We start from the raw sequence: 16,155 nt of genomic DNA on the forward strand, positions 1-16,155 counted from the left end.
ATGAAACATAAATGTACCGAGGTTCTGACATAAATCAACAATTAAATTCCAAAATGAGTAAGAATTAAAATGAAAACCCAAATTAAACTTACAACACACAGAAATTACTACAAACAGGACTGTGGGTCCTGCCTCCCTGACTATGAGCCTTCTGAAGGCTATTAAATGTTGCATTGCTTACTCATAACAACCTATCAGATATTTTATGATGACACTGACCACGTTGTGCTTTCAAGTTTTCTAAGTCACTACATTCTGAACATGACACTAAAAAGTGGTACTTTCCATCAAAATTGAAAAAAAAAATATTGGCCGCTAAAAAATGAAAAATGAAAATCAATCTTTAATTAAAATTGGATTTTTTATTTTTAATACTATCATCATACCATAAAGCAACATATGAGCTTTTCAGGTGCCAATTTAACCAAGTTCACAAGGTAGTTGACGAAGAAAATCAAAAAAAAAAAACATTTATTTGAACTTTCGTTTTTAGGAAGCAGTTCGAAAATGGAAATTATTAATGAAGAAAAGTATTAATTTGGGGGGGGGGCAAAATTGGGATTGTGAGTGTTTGCTTCTATCAAGCCTAGTGCCCTCGCTCAATTAAACACAAATTTATATTTTAAAAACCAAAAAAAGAATTTTTTAAAAATTAAAATACTAATCTTTCTGTAGAGGTTTGGGCATGCTTGAATAACTCCTTTCCGTTTTCAACCTTTTTATCATTCATATTGCTTTTAATATTATTGTAAAGACACCAAAGTGAGGTATAACAACTTTTAAAATGACTTTCTTAAAAATTATTAATTGTTGGGTGGCAAAATTGTGAGCGTTTTCTTCTGAAAGGTCAAATTTTCAAATATCTACCAGGTTTATTGCGCTCTGCAATGCTTTATGACAAGTATAACTAAGGCGGAACTTACCTCACTAACAATCGAAATTTTCAAAACAGAGTCATCGTAGACCCATTCATTACATTTAACTCCATCTTTATTATCCCCACGTGAAGTACAAAAACCCTCAACGAGGGACAGATTTGTGTATTTAAGACATCGATAGGTTTTCCCGGCTTTCAGTGGTAGTGGATAAGAGGATTCGTTGATCGCATCAGTCCATATGCTTCTTGAGTCATTTGTCTCAGCAGACTCGCATTCTGGTAACAGACACCTAAAATATTTTTTTCATTAATCAAAAATGTTTTAGGCAACAATCGTTATTGTACTCAGACTATTTTAAGTGCAAAAATTATGGGCCTACAATCTATGATGAGCCTACTATCGCCAACTATCTTCCTAGCAGAAGATAGTTTCAGCTGTAATCAAATTGAATTACGACAGTTTTAATTATTCGTGAATCTATAGTTTAACAAGAGACATAAATTCGACGTTTTTGCTTCCGACACTTGTTTATAATAAATTTATCTGAACTTAAATCATACGAATTGTCATAGAAAACACGCTTTTCACATAGTTTTGGTGTCCATTCTTGAAATTTGTTCATGTGTTATGTTCAAAACAAGAGTTGGGTTTTGTTCAAAAGCATCAGAAATAGACAGTCAATACGATAGTCAATAGGAAGGACATAGTAATGCGTAAGTAAAGAACGATATGAGCACAATATATTATTTTTTTCGCCAGTTAACTTTGCATAGAAGGAGTTGTCATTGAAACTTTGGACGGAGTTCATTCGCTTAGAAATTGAAAGTTCTAGTACCCTTTTTACGGGTCAAAAGTGAGTGGAGGGTGACCAGAGTGCATTGAAGTGGGAGCTCAAGGAAGTATTGAGGAAGAGAGAGAGAAAGAGAGAGAGTGAGAGTCTATTCACCAATAAATACGAAATGGAAAGGCTCCCTGGCCAGGGATACAAGGGGGAAACAAAAAAAATACAATATAAGCAACAACCAAAAAAAGAGAACAATAACCAAATAACATATAAGATGAAAAAGAGAACATACATGAGGCCTGGGAGTGAAAGCGCAGAGAAGACAACCATACACCATGAACCAACACTTAGGGGACATCAACTCCTCAGGGGAAAAAACAAACAAACAAAAAAAAAATGCTATTCTGTTTGATTCTTTACTAAATGATCCTTAAAAATCCTTTAAAAGTCCCAAACGAGTGGCATCTCTGTACTAAAGAAGGTAGTGAATTCTAGACCTGTTCACAAGCAATGAGTGGACTAAAATCTGATCGAATAGTAGGGGTAGGTGGGATGCAGGTATTATGTGAAGAACGAAGGCTATATTGAGCTGAATCAGAAATGAACACAGGAGTTTTTTGAAGAGTTTTTGGAAGATTGCCGTGAAGCTGATAAAAGACAAAAGAAGCACAAGACCTAATGTGAATAGACTCTAGACTTAAGAGCGGTGTTGGTGAGGAGTAGTTGGGAAAAGGTGAATTAACTTAAAAAATACTATGTGTATACAAATTGCAAAAGGATGTATCAGCGATATCAATGGAACAGCTTACCGTATCAAGGTGAAATTTTCAGGGCATGATCAGGGGAATCCTCACCTGACCAAAATCCAACAAGTGCATATTACTACTGCAACTACTGTTTCTACTGCTACCAGTACTACGATGATACAAGCATTATTAAGGTTGAGGGTATATTGAAAATTTATGAAAATAAATTAGGGTAAGGTTAAGGTTGAGGGTAATTGAACCAAATCAAAACACTATGTATGCGGGCAAACTGTCGAAAGGGTGTATCTCGGGAATTGCTTAAAGTGGAAGGTCAATTCACGAAAAGGCAATATGAGCACGCTACTACTAGTACTACTACAACGCTACTGCTACAACTTCTATCCCGTCTACTGCTTCTATTACAAATACTGTTAACGCTAAGAATGTTCTGGTGAAAATTTTAGGAAGCTTTAAGAGGGGAGTTTAACTAAATTAAAGAACGCTTTGAAGAGACAGGTTAGCAAAAGTGTATATTGGCAGTATTACAGCCCTGGCTGATTGTATTAAGCTGAAACTTCCAGGGTCTGAACTGACCAAAAGAATTAGCAGTAGTTAATACTACTGAAGCTACTAGCGCTATTGCTATTAATCTTCATATTGCTACTAGTTCTACAACTAGTGTTACTAGTAGTTCTAATACTAGTGCTATTACCACACTTACAACCATGGCTAGGGATGTGAAGGTGAAATTTTCAGGCAATATTGACGGGGGAAATTGAAACTCAAAACAAACAGAAATTACAATAAATAGCCGACTCAATCTCAAAACGAGCAAAAATTAACATGGATATGGCTGATAACCCCTGTGCCTTCTCAAGACCAGAAACGCAATTTGCACTTTACTGAAAAAAGAACAAAAAATCAAATGACCGTGGATGGTCAGTTTAATTGACATATACTAACATATCTTTCGTAAGGTTTTGATAACTTTTAATTCATGAAAGTAAGAAAGATGAAGACATTTCAAGAATATTTTGTTTTCAGTAAAGCGCTAATTGTGTTCTTGTCCTGAGAAGGCACATGGGTTATAAGCCTTACTCCTGTTAATTTTTGCTTGTTTTGAGTTTGACTCGGCTTCACATCATAATTTCTGTTTTTTTATGTTTTTTACGTTATTATTGACAGTGAGTTTACGTTTATTACGTTTTTATTATTACGTTTATTATTTTATTATTATGTTACGTATTTATTATGTTTTGGAAATTATTTGGCTTATTTTTGCTCATTCTTGGCTTAATGGAGCTCTTTACTTTTCTTTGAAAAACATGCCTTGTGGAAAACCTTTTTAAGTTAATTTCTGTTCGTTTTTTTTTTATTGACCTAGTCTTTTTCATGAAAAAAATAATATCGTATATCTTACGAGTTTTTTTTTTCCTATAGGAAGCCACAGTATCTGTAGCTATTTGTATGCTGGAGAAACTTTTTCAACAATTTATAATCCTGACGCAAACAGTATTTTTTAATTTAATTTTTTAGATTCTGAAGTTGACCTGAAAAATAAAACTTTATTTCATTCCCAAACGATTCTATCTATGCTCTTTGAGAGCCTGAATACTATTACACTCTTTTTATTTATAAAAAAGAACTAGTTTCTTTTGTTTAATTTCTGAACGTTTTTGAATTAATGCATGTTTGATTTGGCTCTCCGCACATAAATTATTAAAATGAAATTTGCAAATTAATTCTTTTTTTTGGCTAAATCGCTTTCTCTTAATTTTGATCAGACCGTTTTGAGAAAATGGGGTGGAGGAGGAGGCCTAGTTGCCCTCCAATTTTTCGGTTACTTAAAAAGGCAACTAGAACTTTTAATTTTTAACGAATGTTTTTATTAGTAAAAAATAGACGTAACTTAAGAATGAACTTACGTAACGAACTTCTATATTCGTATATTTTTATTACGTATATGAGGGGGGTTTGTCCCCTCGCTAATACCTCGCTCTTTACACTAAATCTTAAACACTTAAATACTTTTAAACACTTTAAACACACTAAACACTTACACTTAAAGCTTTTGTCCCAAAACTTTAAGAATGACCCCTGAATCAGAAAGGCCGTAGAATCAATAGTTGAAATTACTAAAAATACTTTAGCATAAAGAGTGAAGTATTTAGGAGGAGAAAACCCCCTCATTATGCGTAAAAATCTCTGTTTGTTTTAAGTTTTACTGCTGCTCCCTACTTTCAGTTGAAAAAACTTTTTCATATTTATTTTTTCATTGTTTTTTTTATAATAACACTAGAAAATCCTGCGCCCCCTTCATTGAATTTCACTTCCCCCATGGCACATTCCTCCAAGGAAAGATCCTCCCATGTAACCCCCTCCCCTCCACCCCCCCCCCCAAAAAAAAAAAAACAACCTGAAAACGTCTGTACATTTCCCAATAATCGTTACTGTATGTAAACACTGATCAAAGCTTTTAGCTTGAAGCCCCTCTCCCGGGGACTGTGGGGGAGTAAGTCATCCCCAAAGACATAGTTATTATGTTTTCGACTATGCTGAACAAAATCTATGCTGAACAAAATCTCAAAATTTTGATCCATTGACTTTGGGAAAAAATGAGCGTGGAAGAGAGCCTAGGTGCCCTCCAATTTTTTGGTCACTTAAAAAGGGCACTAGAACTTTTCATTTCCGTTAGAATGAGCCGTCTTGTGACATTCTAGGACCACTTGGTCGATACGATGACCCATGGGAAAAAAAAAACAAATAAACGCGCACCCGTGGTCGGTCTTCTGGCAGAAAAATACAAAGTTCCACATTTTTATAGATAGGAGCTTGAAACTTTTACAATAGGGTTCTTTGATACGCTGAATTCGATTGTGTGATTTTCGTTGAGATTCTGACGTTGAGGGGGTGTTTCCCCCTATTTTCCAAAAGAAGGCAAATTTTCTCAGGCTCTTAACCTTTGATGAAAGTTATATTTTTAAATTCAACATAAAAATCCGATTCTTTTAATATAACTGTTAGTATTAAATTTCCATTTTTTAGAGTTTCATTTACTATTGAGCCGGGTCACTCCTATAGTAACCAAAACTCTAAAAAATGGAATTTTGATACCAATAGCTATATCAAAAGAATCGCATTTTAATGCTGGTTTTAAATATATAAGTTTCATCAAGTTTAGTCTTACCCATCAAAAGTTGCGAGCCTGAGAAAATTTGCGTTATTTTAGAAAATAGGGAATACCACCCCTCAAAAGTCCTATAATCTTAACAAAAATCCAACCATCAGATTCAGCGTATCAGAGAACCCTATTGTAGAAGTTTCGAGCTCCTATCTATAAAAATGTGGAATTTTCCATTTTTTGCCAGAAGGCAGATCACGGATGCGTGTTTATTTGTTTTTTTGTTTTTTTGTTTGTTTTTTTTCCCAGGGGTGATCGTATCGACCCAGTTGTCCTAGAATGTTGCAAGAGGGCTCATTCTAACGGAAATGAAAAGTTCTAGTGCCCTTTTTAAGTGACCAAAAAAATTGGAGGGCACCTAGGCCCCCTCCCACGCTAATTATTTTACCAAAGTCAACGGATCAAAATTCTGAGATAGCCATTTTATTCAGCGTAGTCGAAAAACCTTATAAGTATGTCTTTGGGGACGACTTACTCCCCCACAGTCCCCGTGGGAGGGGCAACAAGTTACAAACTTTGACCTGTGCTTACATATAGTATTGGTTATTGGGAAGTATACAGGCGTTTTCAGGAGGATTTTTTTGGTTGGGGGGAGGGGTTGAGAAGAGGGGGATATTCTGGGGGAAGTTTCCATCGAGAATTTGTCATGGGAGAAGAAAACTTCCATGAAGGGAGATCAGGATTTACTAGCATTATTTAAAAAAAAATTAAAAAATAAATGTGAAAAAGCTTTTTCAGCTGGAAGTAAGGAACAGCAATAAAACTTAAAACAAACAGAAATTATTACCCATATAAGGGGCTCACCTCCTTATGATACCTAGCTCTTTACACTAAAGTATTTTTAGTAATTTCAACTATTTATTCTACGGCTTTTGTGATTCAGGGGTCATTCTTAATGAATTGGGATAAAATTTAAGCTTTAGTGTAAAGAGCGAGGTACTGACGATGGGGCGAATCCCCTCATATATGTAATAAAAACATGAGAATACAAAAGTTCTTTACGTAAGCTAATTTATAAGTTACGTAAATCTTTTACCAATAAAAAGATTCGTAAAAAATTAAAAGTTCTAGTTGCCTTTTTAATTAACCAAAAAATCGGAGGGCAACTAGGCTTCGCCCCCGCTCTTTTTTTCTCAAAATCATTCGATCAAAATTATGAGAAAGCCATTTAGCCCCCCCCCAAAAAAAAAAATATGCAAATTTCGTTTTGATTATTCCTCTGCGGAGAGCCAAAATCAAAATATGCATTGATTCAAAAACGTTCAGAAATTAAATAAAAAAAACGAGTTTTTTTAACTGAAAGTAAGGAGCGACATTAAAACTTAAAACGCACAGAAATTACTCCGTATATGAAAGAGGCTGCTTCCTCATCAACGCCCCGCTCTTTATGCTAAAGTTTTTTACTGTTTTAAAAAGAAGAATTGAGAGAAAGAGTCAAACTTTAGCGTAAAGAGCGGGGCGTTGATGAGGAAGCAGCCTCTTTCATATACGAAGTAATTTCTGTGCGTTTTAAGTTTTAATGTCGCTCCTTACTTTCAGTTAAAAAAACTCGTTTTTTTTATTTAATTTAAATTGTAAGAGCAGAAGCAGTAAAAGTAGTATCCTCTAAAATTTCAACTTAATACCTCAAGTCATTTTGATATATTGCTGAAGTGTCTTATTGGCAACCATAGACACAATGCCTTTTGATTTATTTTATATCGAATGAGCTGTTTTCAAATTTCTACGACAGCAAATGCCCATATCGAAGTTTCTATCAGATGCGTTTCGGGAAAATACGAGGTGAGTGGGGGTCATCGTCTAAGACATAATTTCCGGACCTTTCAATTACATTACACAAAATGGCTATTTCAAAATTTTGTTTAGATGTATTTTGGTGAAACGGCAACCCAGCTTATATGACCCTGCACTTATATGATCCTAACAAGCACAAGTTCTAGATACATGATTGACATAACCAGAACGGATCCGCTCTCTTTGGGGTATTCGGAGGGGGGGGGTTAATTCTGAAAAATTAGAAAAAATGAGGTATTTTTAACTTACGAACGGGTGATCGGGTCTCAATGAAATTTGATATTTAGTAGGATATCGTGTCTCAAAGTTCTTATTTTAAATCCCGACCGAATCTGGTTACGTTGGGGGGAGTTTGGAGTGGGGGCACCTAAAATCATGGAAAACGCTCAGAATGGAGGGATCGGGATGAAACTTGGTGGGGAAAATAAGCAGAAGTCTTAGATGCGCGATTTACGTAATTGGAACGGATCCGCTCTACTGGGGAGAAAGGGGGGGGGGAGGTAATTCTGAAAAATTAGAAAAAATGACACATTTTTAGCTTACGAAGGAGTGATCGGATCTTCATGAAACTTCATATTTAGCAGGACCTCGTAACTCAGATCTCTTGTTTTAAATCTCAACCGAATCCAGCGTCATTTGGGGGGGGGGCGATTGGGGGGACTGGAAATCTTAGAAAATACTTCAAGCGAAGAGATCAGGATAAAACTGGATGGGAAGAATAAAAACCTGTAGAATGACATAGCTGGAATGGATCTGCTCTCTTTGGTGGAGTTGGGGGCGGGGAGGGGGGAAATGAGGTATTTGTAACTTACGAAAGGGTGACCAGATCTTAATGAAAATTGATATTTAGAAGGATCTTGTGCTTTAAAGCTCTAATTTTAAATTCCAACCAGATCCTATGACATTGGGAGAAGCTGGAGGGGGAAACCGGAATTCTTGGAAAACGTGAAAATTGGGGTATTTTTATCTTAAGAATAGGTGATCGGATCTTAATGAAATTTGATATTTACAAGGGATTCATGTCTCAGAGCTGTTATTTCAAATCCCGACCAGATCTTTTGACATTGGGGGGAGTTGGAGGGGGAAATCTTGGAAAACACTTGGAGTGGAGGAATCGGGATGAAGCTTGGTGGATAGAATAAGCAAATGTCGTTGATACTTGATTGACGTAACCGTACCGGATTTACTCTCTTTGGGGGAGTTGGGAGGAGGGGTTCAGTGATTTGGCGAGTTTGGTGCTTCTGGACGTGCTAAGACGATGGAAATTGGTAGGCAAGTCAGGGAGCTGCACAAATTGACTTGATAAAGTCGTTTTCCCAGATTTGACCATCTGGCGGGGGGGGGGCTAGAGGGAGAGGAAAAACTAGAAAAAATTAGCTATTTAGAACTTACGAGTGGGTGATCTGATCTTAATAAATATTGATATTTAGAAGGACATCGTGACTCAGAGCTCTTATTTTAAATCCTGACCGTCATAAAGCCTTTGATTTTCCTTTTAAATCAATCTATTGATTCTTAGAATTTTGTCAGAGCTCATATCATATGAGCTCTTGGCTCTTAGCTCTTCTCGCCTCGTCACAAGTGCCATATGAGCTCTTAGCTCGTGTTGTTTGTTTTATTCAGTGTCTTTTTCCCTCTCGTACAGTTCACTTAAGAAGGTTAGATCTTGTTGTTGTTTCTTTTTCCTCTTTCTTATTTTTTTAGCACTGAGGACGACTTGGCGGAGATCCTTGTCGAAATATATGCTTGTTTTTCATATTTTGCCACTGGCTGATAAAATCCTCGTTTTTCATCTATTTGATTTTTCTCTTTTCATTTATTATTTCCTTTCGTTGTTTTCATATGTCATGCATAAACAGTATGGTCTCAGAACGTTTTTGCAGATGGATGGTCAAAACCATTCTTTTATAGCTCTTAACCGTTGTAAATTGAATGGTGTAATTTTCATCAAGATCGTCTCACAATACAATTTGAAGATCAAATAAAATTTGAAATTTGCATATTTTAGGACCTTAGCCCCTGGAGCTGCGTGGACTATGTAAACCGTAGAGGCATATTTAATTGATCTTTTTACTATTTTGAACATAAATGGCTGTGTCGAACATTAATATACTGCCATCAGAGGCATATGGCAGCGTCCTGGAGCGCTGAGCGCCTTTGGTGTTGGAGGTTAGAAGGTCATTGGAGGCTAAAACGGTCCGGTTTGCACCTCCAATCATACACATGCCCCGGGATATCCCGGCTTTAACTAAGTGACACTTGCCCACCTTATTGACTACAATATATCTGTAAGAAATGAGCCCATTACATATTTTCAAGTCCTTACCCTTGGAGCTGCGTCAATAATATCTCCACGGAGACATTCGTTTTCTTTTATCTTTTGATAATTTCGAATTTATCGTGCCATGATGTGTCGTGGGGAGTATATGAGGTGAAAGTAGCTTGGGAGGGAGCTGGTCACCCTCCTAACACTTTTAGCCCGTTTAGAACGTTAAAGTTCTGGTCTAATGGGTCGAAGCCTCTAAGACCATTCTCTCTAGACGAATTGGAAACGGATTGAGGGAGGAGAATAGAATCACATAATGCACGCAGCACATGTTGCTCTTTACTTAGTCACTGCTGGGGTGTAAACAGAAAAAAAATCTATACCTGTGTTCAAGAACAGCTCCCGTAAATGAGAAAGACATTACACCAGCTGCGCAGTACATGGCTGCTAGCCATATAAGAATGCATATCCTGAATTGGAAAGGGCCAAAACCACCAATATATTGCAGAACAGTATCGTAATCCAGTAGCTTCTTGGCGGATTCTGGCAAAATGTCTCTTTTATTTTCGAGAGAATTAGCTTTAACCTCTGAGTCGGCTTGCATTTTTAGGCAACTTCGATCGTTTTTTTTCCAGCGCCTGTTTATATTTGATTTGAGTGACAATTTTTTGACAGCTGAAGTGATTAGCCTATCAGTTTAAAAAATCCAAGTGGAATTCGTGTGGTAATTTTTCGTAGAATTTTTGGAGAATAGAACTTTAAATACAGGACTTTTATTTCTTGAAACCAATTACTTAATTGTGTGCAAAAATAATAAGAAAAGAGAAAAATTAAAAATATGATTTTTTGCGCAATTGACGCAGAGACAAGATTTTTAGTTTGTTTGTTTTAGCTAGCTTCTTCTTCACAACACAGATGATAGACGTTGCTCTTTTTTAATAATTCAGATTTTCGACAATAGATACTAAGTGAAATCTACTCTTGGTTGTTTCTAATCGGAGCTCAGAACAATTGGTAAAAAGTAAGGAGTCATTTTTTTTTCGTCTCGTTCTTTCAAACAGTTCGTGGTAACGAACTGCAGTTAGGAGCGACCCAGCTCAATAATAACCGAAACTCTAAAAAATGGAATTCTGATACCAATAGTCACATTAAAAATATCGCATTTTAATGCTGATTTTAAATATATAACTTTCATCAAGATTAGTCCTGCCTATCAAAAGTTACGAGCCTGAGAAAATTTGCCTCATTTTAGAAAATAGGGGAAAGCACCCCATAAAAGTCATACAATCTTAACGAACATCACACCATCAGATTCAGAGTATCAGAGAACCTTATGGTAGAAGTTTCAAGCTCCTATCTACAAAAATGTGGAATTTCGCATTTTTGCCAGAAGACAAATCACGGATGCGTGTTTATTTGTTTTTTTCCCAGGGGTGATCGTATCGACCCAGTGGTCCTAGAATGTCGCAGGAGGGCTAATTCTAACAGAAATTAAAAGTTCTAGTGCCCTTTTTAAGTGACCAAAAATATTGGAGGGCACATAGGCCCCCTCCCACGCTCAATTTTTCCCCCAAGTCGCCGGATCAAAATTTTGAGATAGCCATTTTATTCACCATATTCGAAAAACATAATAACTATGTCTTTGGGGACGACTTACTACCCCACAGTCCCCGTGGGAGGGGTATCAAGTTAAAAACTTTGACCTGTGTTTACATATAGTAATGGTTACTGGGAAGTGTACGGACGTATTAAGGGGGATTTTTTTGGTTTGGGAGGGAGAGTTGAGGTGGGGGGGGTATGTGGGAGGATATTTCCATGGAAAAACTTCTCACTGGGGAAGAGACTTTCAATGAAGGGGGCGCAGGATTTTTTGCATTATTTAAAAAAACAATGAAAAAAAAATATGAGAAGCTTTTTTCTACTGAAAGTCAGGAGCAGCATTAAGAATTAAAACGAGCAGAAATTATTGCGCATATGAGGGGTTTGCCTCTTCGTAATACCTCGTTCTTTACGCTAAAGTATTTTTAGTAATTTCAACTATTTATTATACGGCCTTTGTGATTCAAAGGAATTGGGACAGAATTTAAGCTTTAGTGTAAAGAGTGAGGTATCGACGAGGGGTGAATTCCCTCATATACGCAATAAAAATATACGAATATAGAAGTTCGTTACGTAAGTTAATTCGTAAAATACGTACATTTTTTACTAATGAAAATATTCGTAAAACAATTAAAAGTTCTAGTTAACTTTTTAAGTAATCAAAAAATCGGAGGGCAACTAGGCTTCCTCCCTCTCTCCCTTTTTCTCAAAATCTTCCGATTACAACTATGAAAAAGCCATTTAGCCAAAAAGAAAATTAATATGCAAATTTTGTTTTAATTATTTATGTGCGGAGAGCCAAGATCAAAACATGCATGAATTAAAAAATGTCCAGAAATTAAATAAAAAAAAACAAGTTTTTTTTAAATGAAAGTAAGGAGCGACATTAAAACTTAAAACGAACAGAAATTACTCCGTATATGAAAAGGGCTTTTCCTCCTCAACGCCCCGCTCTTTACGCTAAAGTTTTTTACTGTTTTAGTTAAGAGAAAGAGTCAAACTTTAGCGTAAAGTGGGAGGCGTTGAGGAGGAAAAGCCCTTTTCATATACGGAGTAATTTCTGTTCGTTTTAAGTTTTAATGTCGCTCCTTACTTTCATTTAAAAAAAACTTTTTTTTTTTATTTAATTGTAGACAGGAGTGAACCGGAAAGAAAAACCACAAGAAGGTGACCGAATGACAGGCTCAGGAAAACGAAGGAAAAGAAGACATCACAACTATCAGAAAAATTAATAAAGAAAAGCTTCAAAAGTATCCATGTAATTTGTAAATTTTTGGAAAACAATAGTTTCTAACATTTCTGAAAAACCATTGATTCTTAAATTATTATAATCAGGACACGTTCAAAAAGGGATAGTTGGATTCCAACTATACTTGACAGACTAATCTAGCACACTAATCTATGAATTTTGGGGATAGCTACGCCTTTGTAGCGCATTCAGATCCAACCCATGTGGGAAGAGAAGAAATGTGGGCTAAACTATTATTATCAGAAATATTTATCAGACACAATATATTCGTGTGGTAGCAGCGTGTCAATAGAAGTGACGTATATCGATAGCAATTGAAGCCCTCAGAACAAAATTTTATTTTTATACCCACATGGACATGGAATAAATTAATTGTTTGTTTTGATTCCAAATATATAAAACTTATTGAGCTTAAAATTACTCATCAAAAATTATCAGCATGAGTAAATTTGCTGATTCATACAAGGTAGAGAAACAACCCAAGGAAACAATCTTTATGAAAATTGCACTATTGAATCCAGAACATCAGAAAACGCTATTATCGATATTTCAAGCCTCTAAAAAAAATGCTGGATTTTTCTTTTTTTCCGGGAAAGTCAGTCATGGACGCTTATTGCAGTTGTTTTTTCCTCAAGTATGATTAAAGTGAATCAATGGGCCTAGGAAATCAGAGTAGAGTTCGTTTGAACACAAATTGTAAGTTCTAGTGTCGTTTTTGAGTAGCTAAAGATATTGCATCCCTGCAGGGTGACATTTTCTGTCATTTTATGGCACAAAACAAGATTTATGATCTGCAGATGCCCTTTCTGAAATTTCTAAATAATCATTTGGAAACTATTATGTTTTATAATTGATTTAAAATACCGGAAATCTTCAGCTTCTCAATATCATATGTCATAATGACTGCAAATTTTTTTAAAGCTTTATCCAGTATATACATACAATTAAATAAAAAAGGTTTTTCCAGCTGTCACTAAGGAGCAGTATTAAGACATATAATAAACAGAAATTATTTCTAGCATAAAGAAGCTTCCAGTTCCTTAATCCTCTATGCTCTTTTTTTAAATTCTACCTCCTCTCCTCTCGGTAACTTAATAACCTTTTTTACTTGAAATTTCAACCTTTGTTACCAACATTAACATAAAAACTTCTTATATATATATATATATATATATATATATATATATATATATATATATATATATATATATATATATATATATATATATATATTCTTATTTTTGTTCTGGGCAGCCAAAGGTAATTGATGAAAACAACGTATACTGCTATAAATCGCCAAATCCCAAAAATTATAATTTTTGGTTTCGAAGTATAGGGATGCCATTCCGCATAGGGATGGCACACTTCCCCTTTCACCGCGGAAATACATATAATACTTACACAAATATTTTCTTGAAACTTTGTTCTCAATCAACTACGCTCTATCTCAACCTTCGATATTAAAGATCTTTAAGAATATTAATTAAAAAAAACTGTTTTTTTTAACCGAAAGTAAGGAGGGACATTAAAATTTGAAACGAACAGAAATTACTCCGTATATGAAATAGGTTTTACCCTCCGCAATCCCTCGCTCTTTACACTAAAGTTTTTAATTGTTTTAAAAATTAGAATTGTGGCAAAGAGTCAAAAAGAGCGAGGGATCGTGGAGGGGAATACCCATTTCATATACGGAGTAATTTCTGTTCGTTTCAAGTTTTAATGTCACTCCTTTCTTTCAGTTAAAAAACTAGTTTTTTTACTTAATTTCTGAACGTTTTTGAATTAATGCATGTTTGATTTTGGCTCTCCGCACATAAATTATTAAAATGAAATTTGCATAGCCTACTAATTCTCTTTTTGGCTAAATAGCTTTCTCTTAATTTTGATCAGACGATTTTGAGAGATAAGGGAGTGGGAAGGAGGTGTAGTTACCCTGTTTTTTTCGGTTACTTAAAAAGGCAACTAGAACTTATAATTTTTTACGAACGTTTTTATTAGTAAAAATATACGTAACTTAAGAATTAACTTATGTAAAAAACTTTTATATTCTTATATTTTTACTATGTATATGAGGGGGTTTGTCCCCTCGTTAATACCTCACTCTTTATACTAAATCTTAAGTTTTGTCCCAATTCTTTAAGAGTGACCCCTGAATCAGAAAGGCCGTAGAATAGGTAGTTGAAATTACTAAAAATACTTCAGCATAAAGAGCGATGTATTTATCTCCTCCTAAATACCTTGCTCTTTATTCTAAAGTATTTTTAGAACCCTTCATATGCTTAATAATCTCTGTTCGTTTTATGTTTTAATACTACTCCTTACTTTCAATTGAAAAAACTTTTTCATGTTTATTTTTTATTGTTTTTTTATAGTAATGTTAGAAAATCCTGCGCCCTTTTCATTGAGTTTCTCTTTCCCCATAACATATTCCTCCAAGGAAAGATACCTCCCACATAGCCCCCTCCCCTCAACCCAACCCCCCAAACCAAAAGAATCCCCCTGAAAACGTCTATACACTCCCCAATAACCATTACTTAATGTAAACACTGGTCAAAGTTTGTAACTTGCAGTCCCTCCCCCAGGGACTGTGAGGGAGTAAGTCATCCCCAAAGACATAGTCATTATAGTTTTCGACTATGCGGAACAAAATAGCTATCTCAGAATTTTGATCCGGTGAATTTGGGGGAAAATGAGCGTGGGATGGGGCCTAGGGACTCTCCAATTTTTTTTGTCGCTTGAAAAGGACACTAGAACTTTTCATTTCCATTAGAATGAGCCCTCTTGCGACATTCTAGGAGCACTTGGCTGATAAAATGACCCCTGGGAAAAAGAATAAAACAAACAAACAAAAAAATAAACACGCACCCGTGATCTGTCTTCTGGCAAAAAATACGAAATTCCACATTTTTGTAGATAGGAGCTTGAAGTTTTTGCTATAGGCTTCTCTTATACGCTGAATGCGATGGTGTGATTTCCTTAAGATTCTATCACTTTTAGGGATGTTCCCCCTATTTTTCAAAATAAGGTAAATTTTCTCAGGCTCTTAACTTTTGATGACATAGATTAAATTTGATGAAATATATATTTAAAATTAGTATGAAAATCCGATTCTTTTGATGTATCTTTTAGAAAAAAAAAATTAGTATGCAAATTTCATTTTAATATATGTGCGGAGAGCCCAAATCAAACACGCATTAATTCAAAAACGTTCAGAAATTAAATAAGAAAAACTAGTTTTTTTACTGAAAGTAAGGAGCGACATTAAAACTTAAAACGAACACAAATTACTCCGTATATGAAATAGGTTTTCCCCTCTGCAATCCCTCACTTTTTACGCTAAAGTTTGACTCTTTGCCACAATTCTAATTTTTAAAACAATTAAAAACTTAAGCGTAAAGAGCGAGGGATTGCGGAGGGGAAAACCCATTTCATATGCGGAGTAATTTCTGTTCGTTTTAAGTTTTAATGTCGCTCCTTACTTTCAGTTAAAAAAAAACTATTTTTTTTTATTTATCTGATGACATGAGCCGACCGGGAAGTATTCCGAAACTCATGAACAAGATTATTTGAATTTCGCTTGTCATAATCATGATAAGAAGAACCCAAGCTAAAAAAATCATTAAAAATATCAGGCCCTAAATTATGTAGACACTGATGT

The 16,155-nt window shown here is 35.2% G+C and overlaps 2 protein-coding genes across 2 annotated transcripts in view; one reads left to right on the top strand and one right to left on the bottom strand.

Moving 5' to 3' along the window:
* Positions 1 to 10,286, bottom strand: part of LOC136035314 (organic cation transporter protein-like) — a 46,257-nt gene extending 35,971 nt beyond the window's left edge. Inside the window, exons 1-2 of the mRNA XM_065717027.1 lie at positions 10,033 to 10,286; positions 924 to 1,167 (exon numbers count right to left, since the gene is read on the bottom strand). Of these exons, the coding sequence (XP_065573099.1) occupies positions 924 to 1,167; positions 10,033 to 10,253 (465 nt within the window). The 5' untranslated portion in view covers positions 10,254 to 10,286. The remainder of the gene's footprint in view (positions 1 to 923; positions 1,168 to 10,032) is intronic.
* Positions 10,287 to 10,593: 307 nt separating this feature from the next.
* Positions 10,594 to 16,155, top strand: part of LOC136043841 (N-acetylgalactosamine kinase-like) — a 74,652-nt gene continuing 69,090 nt past the window's right edge. The window contains exon 1 of the mRNA XM_065728780.1: positions 10,594 to 10,670. The gene's annotated coding sequence lies outside the window, so the exon portion shown is untranslated. The remainder of the gene's footprint in view (positions 10,671 to 16,155) is intronic.

Source organism: Artemia franciscana, chromosome 2 (genome assembly GCF_032884065.1).
Source record: "Artemia franciscana chromosome 2, ASM3288406v1, whole genome shotgun sequence".
Taxonomy (NCBI): domain Eukaryota; kingdom Metazoa; phylum Arthropoda; class Branchiopoda; order Anostraca; family Artemiidae; genus Artemia; species Artemia franciscana.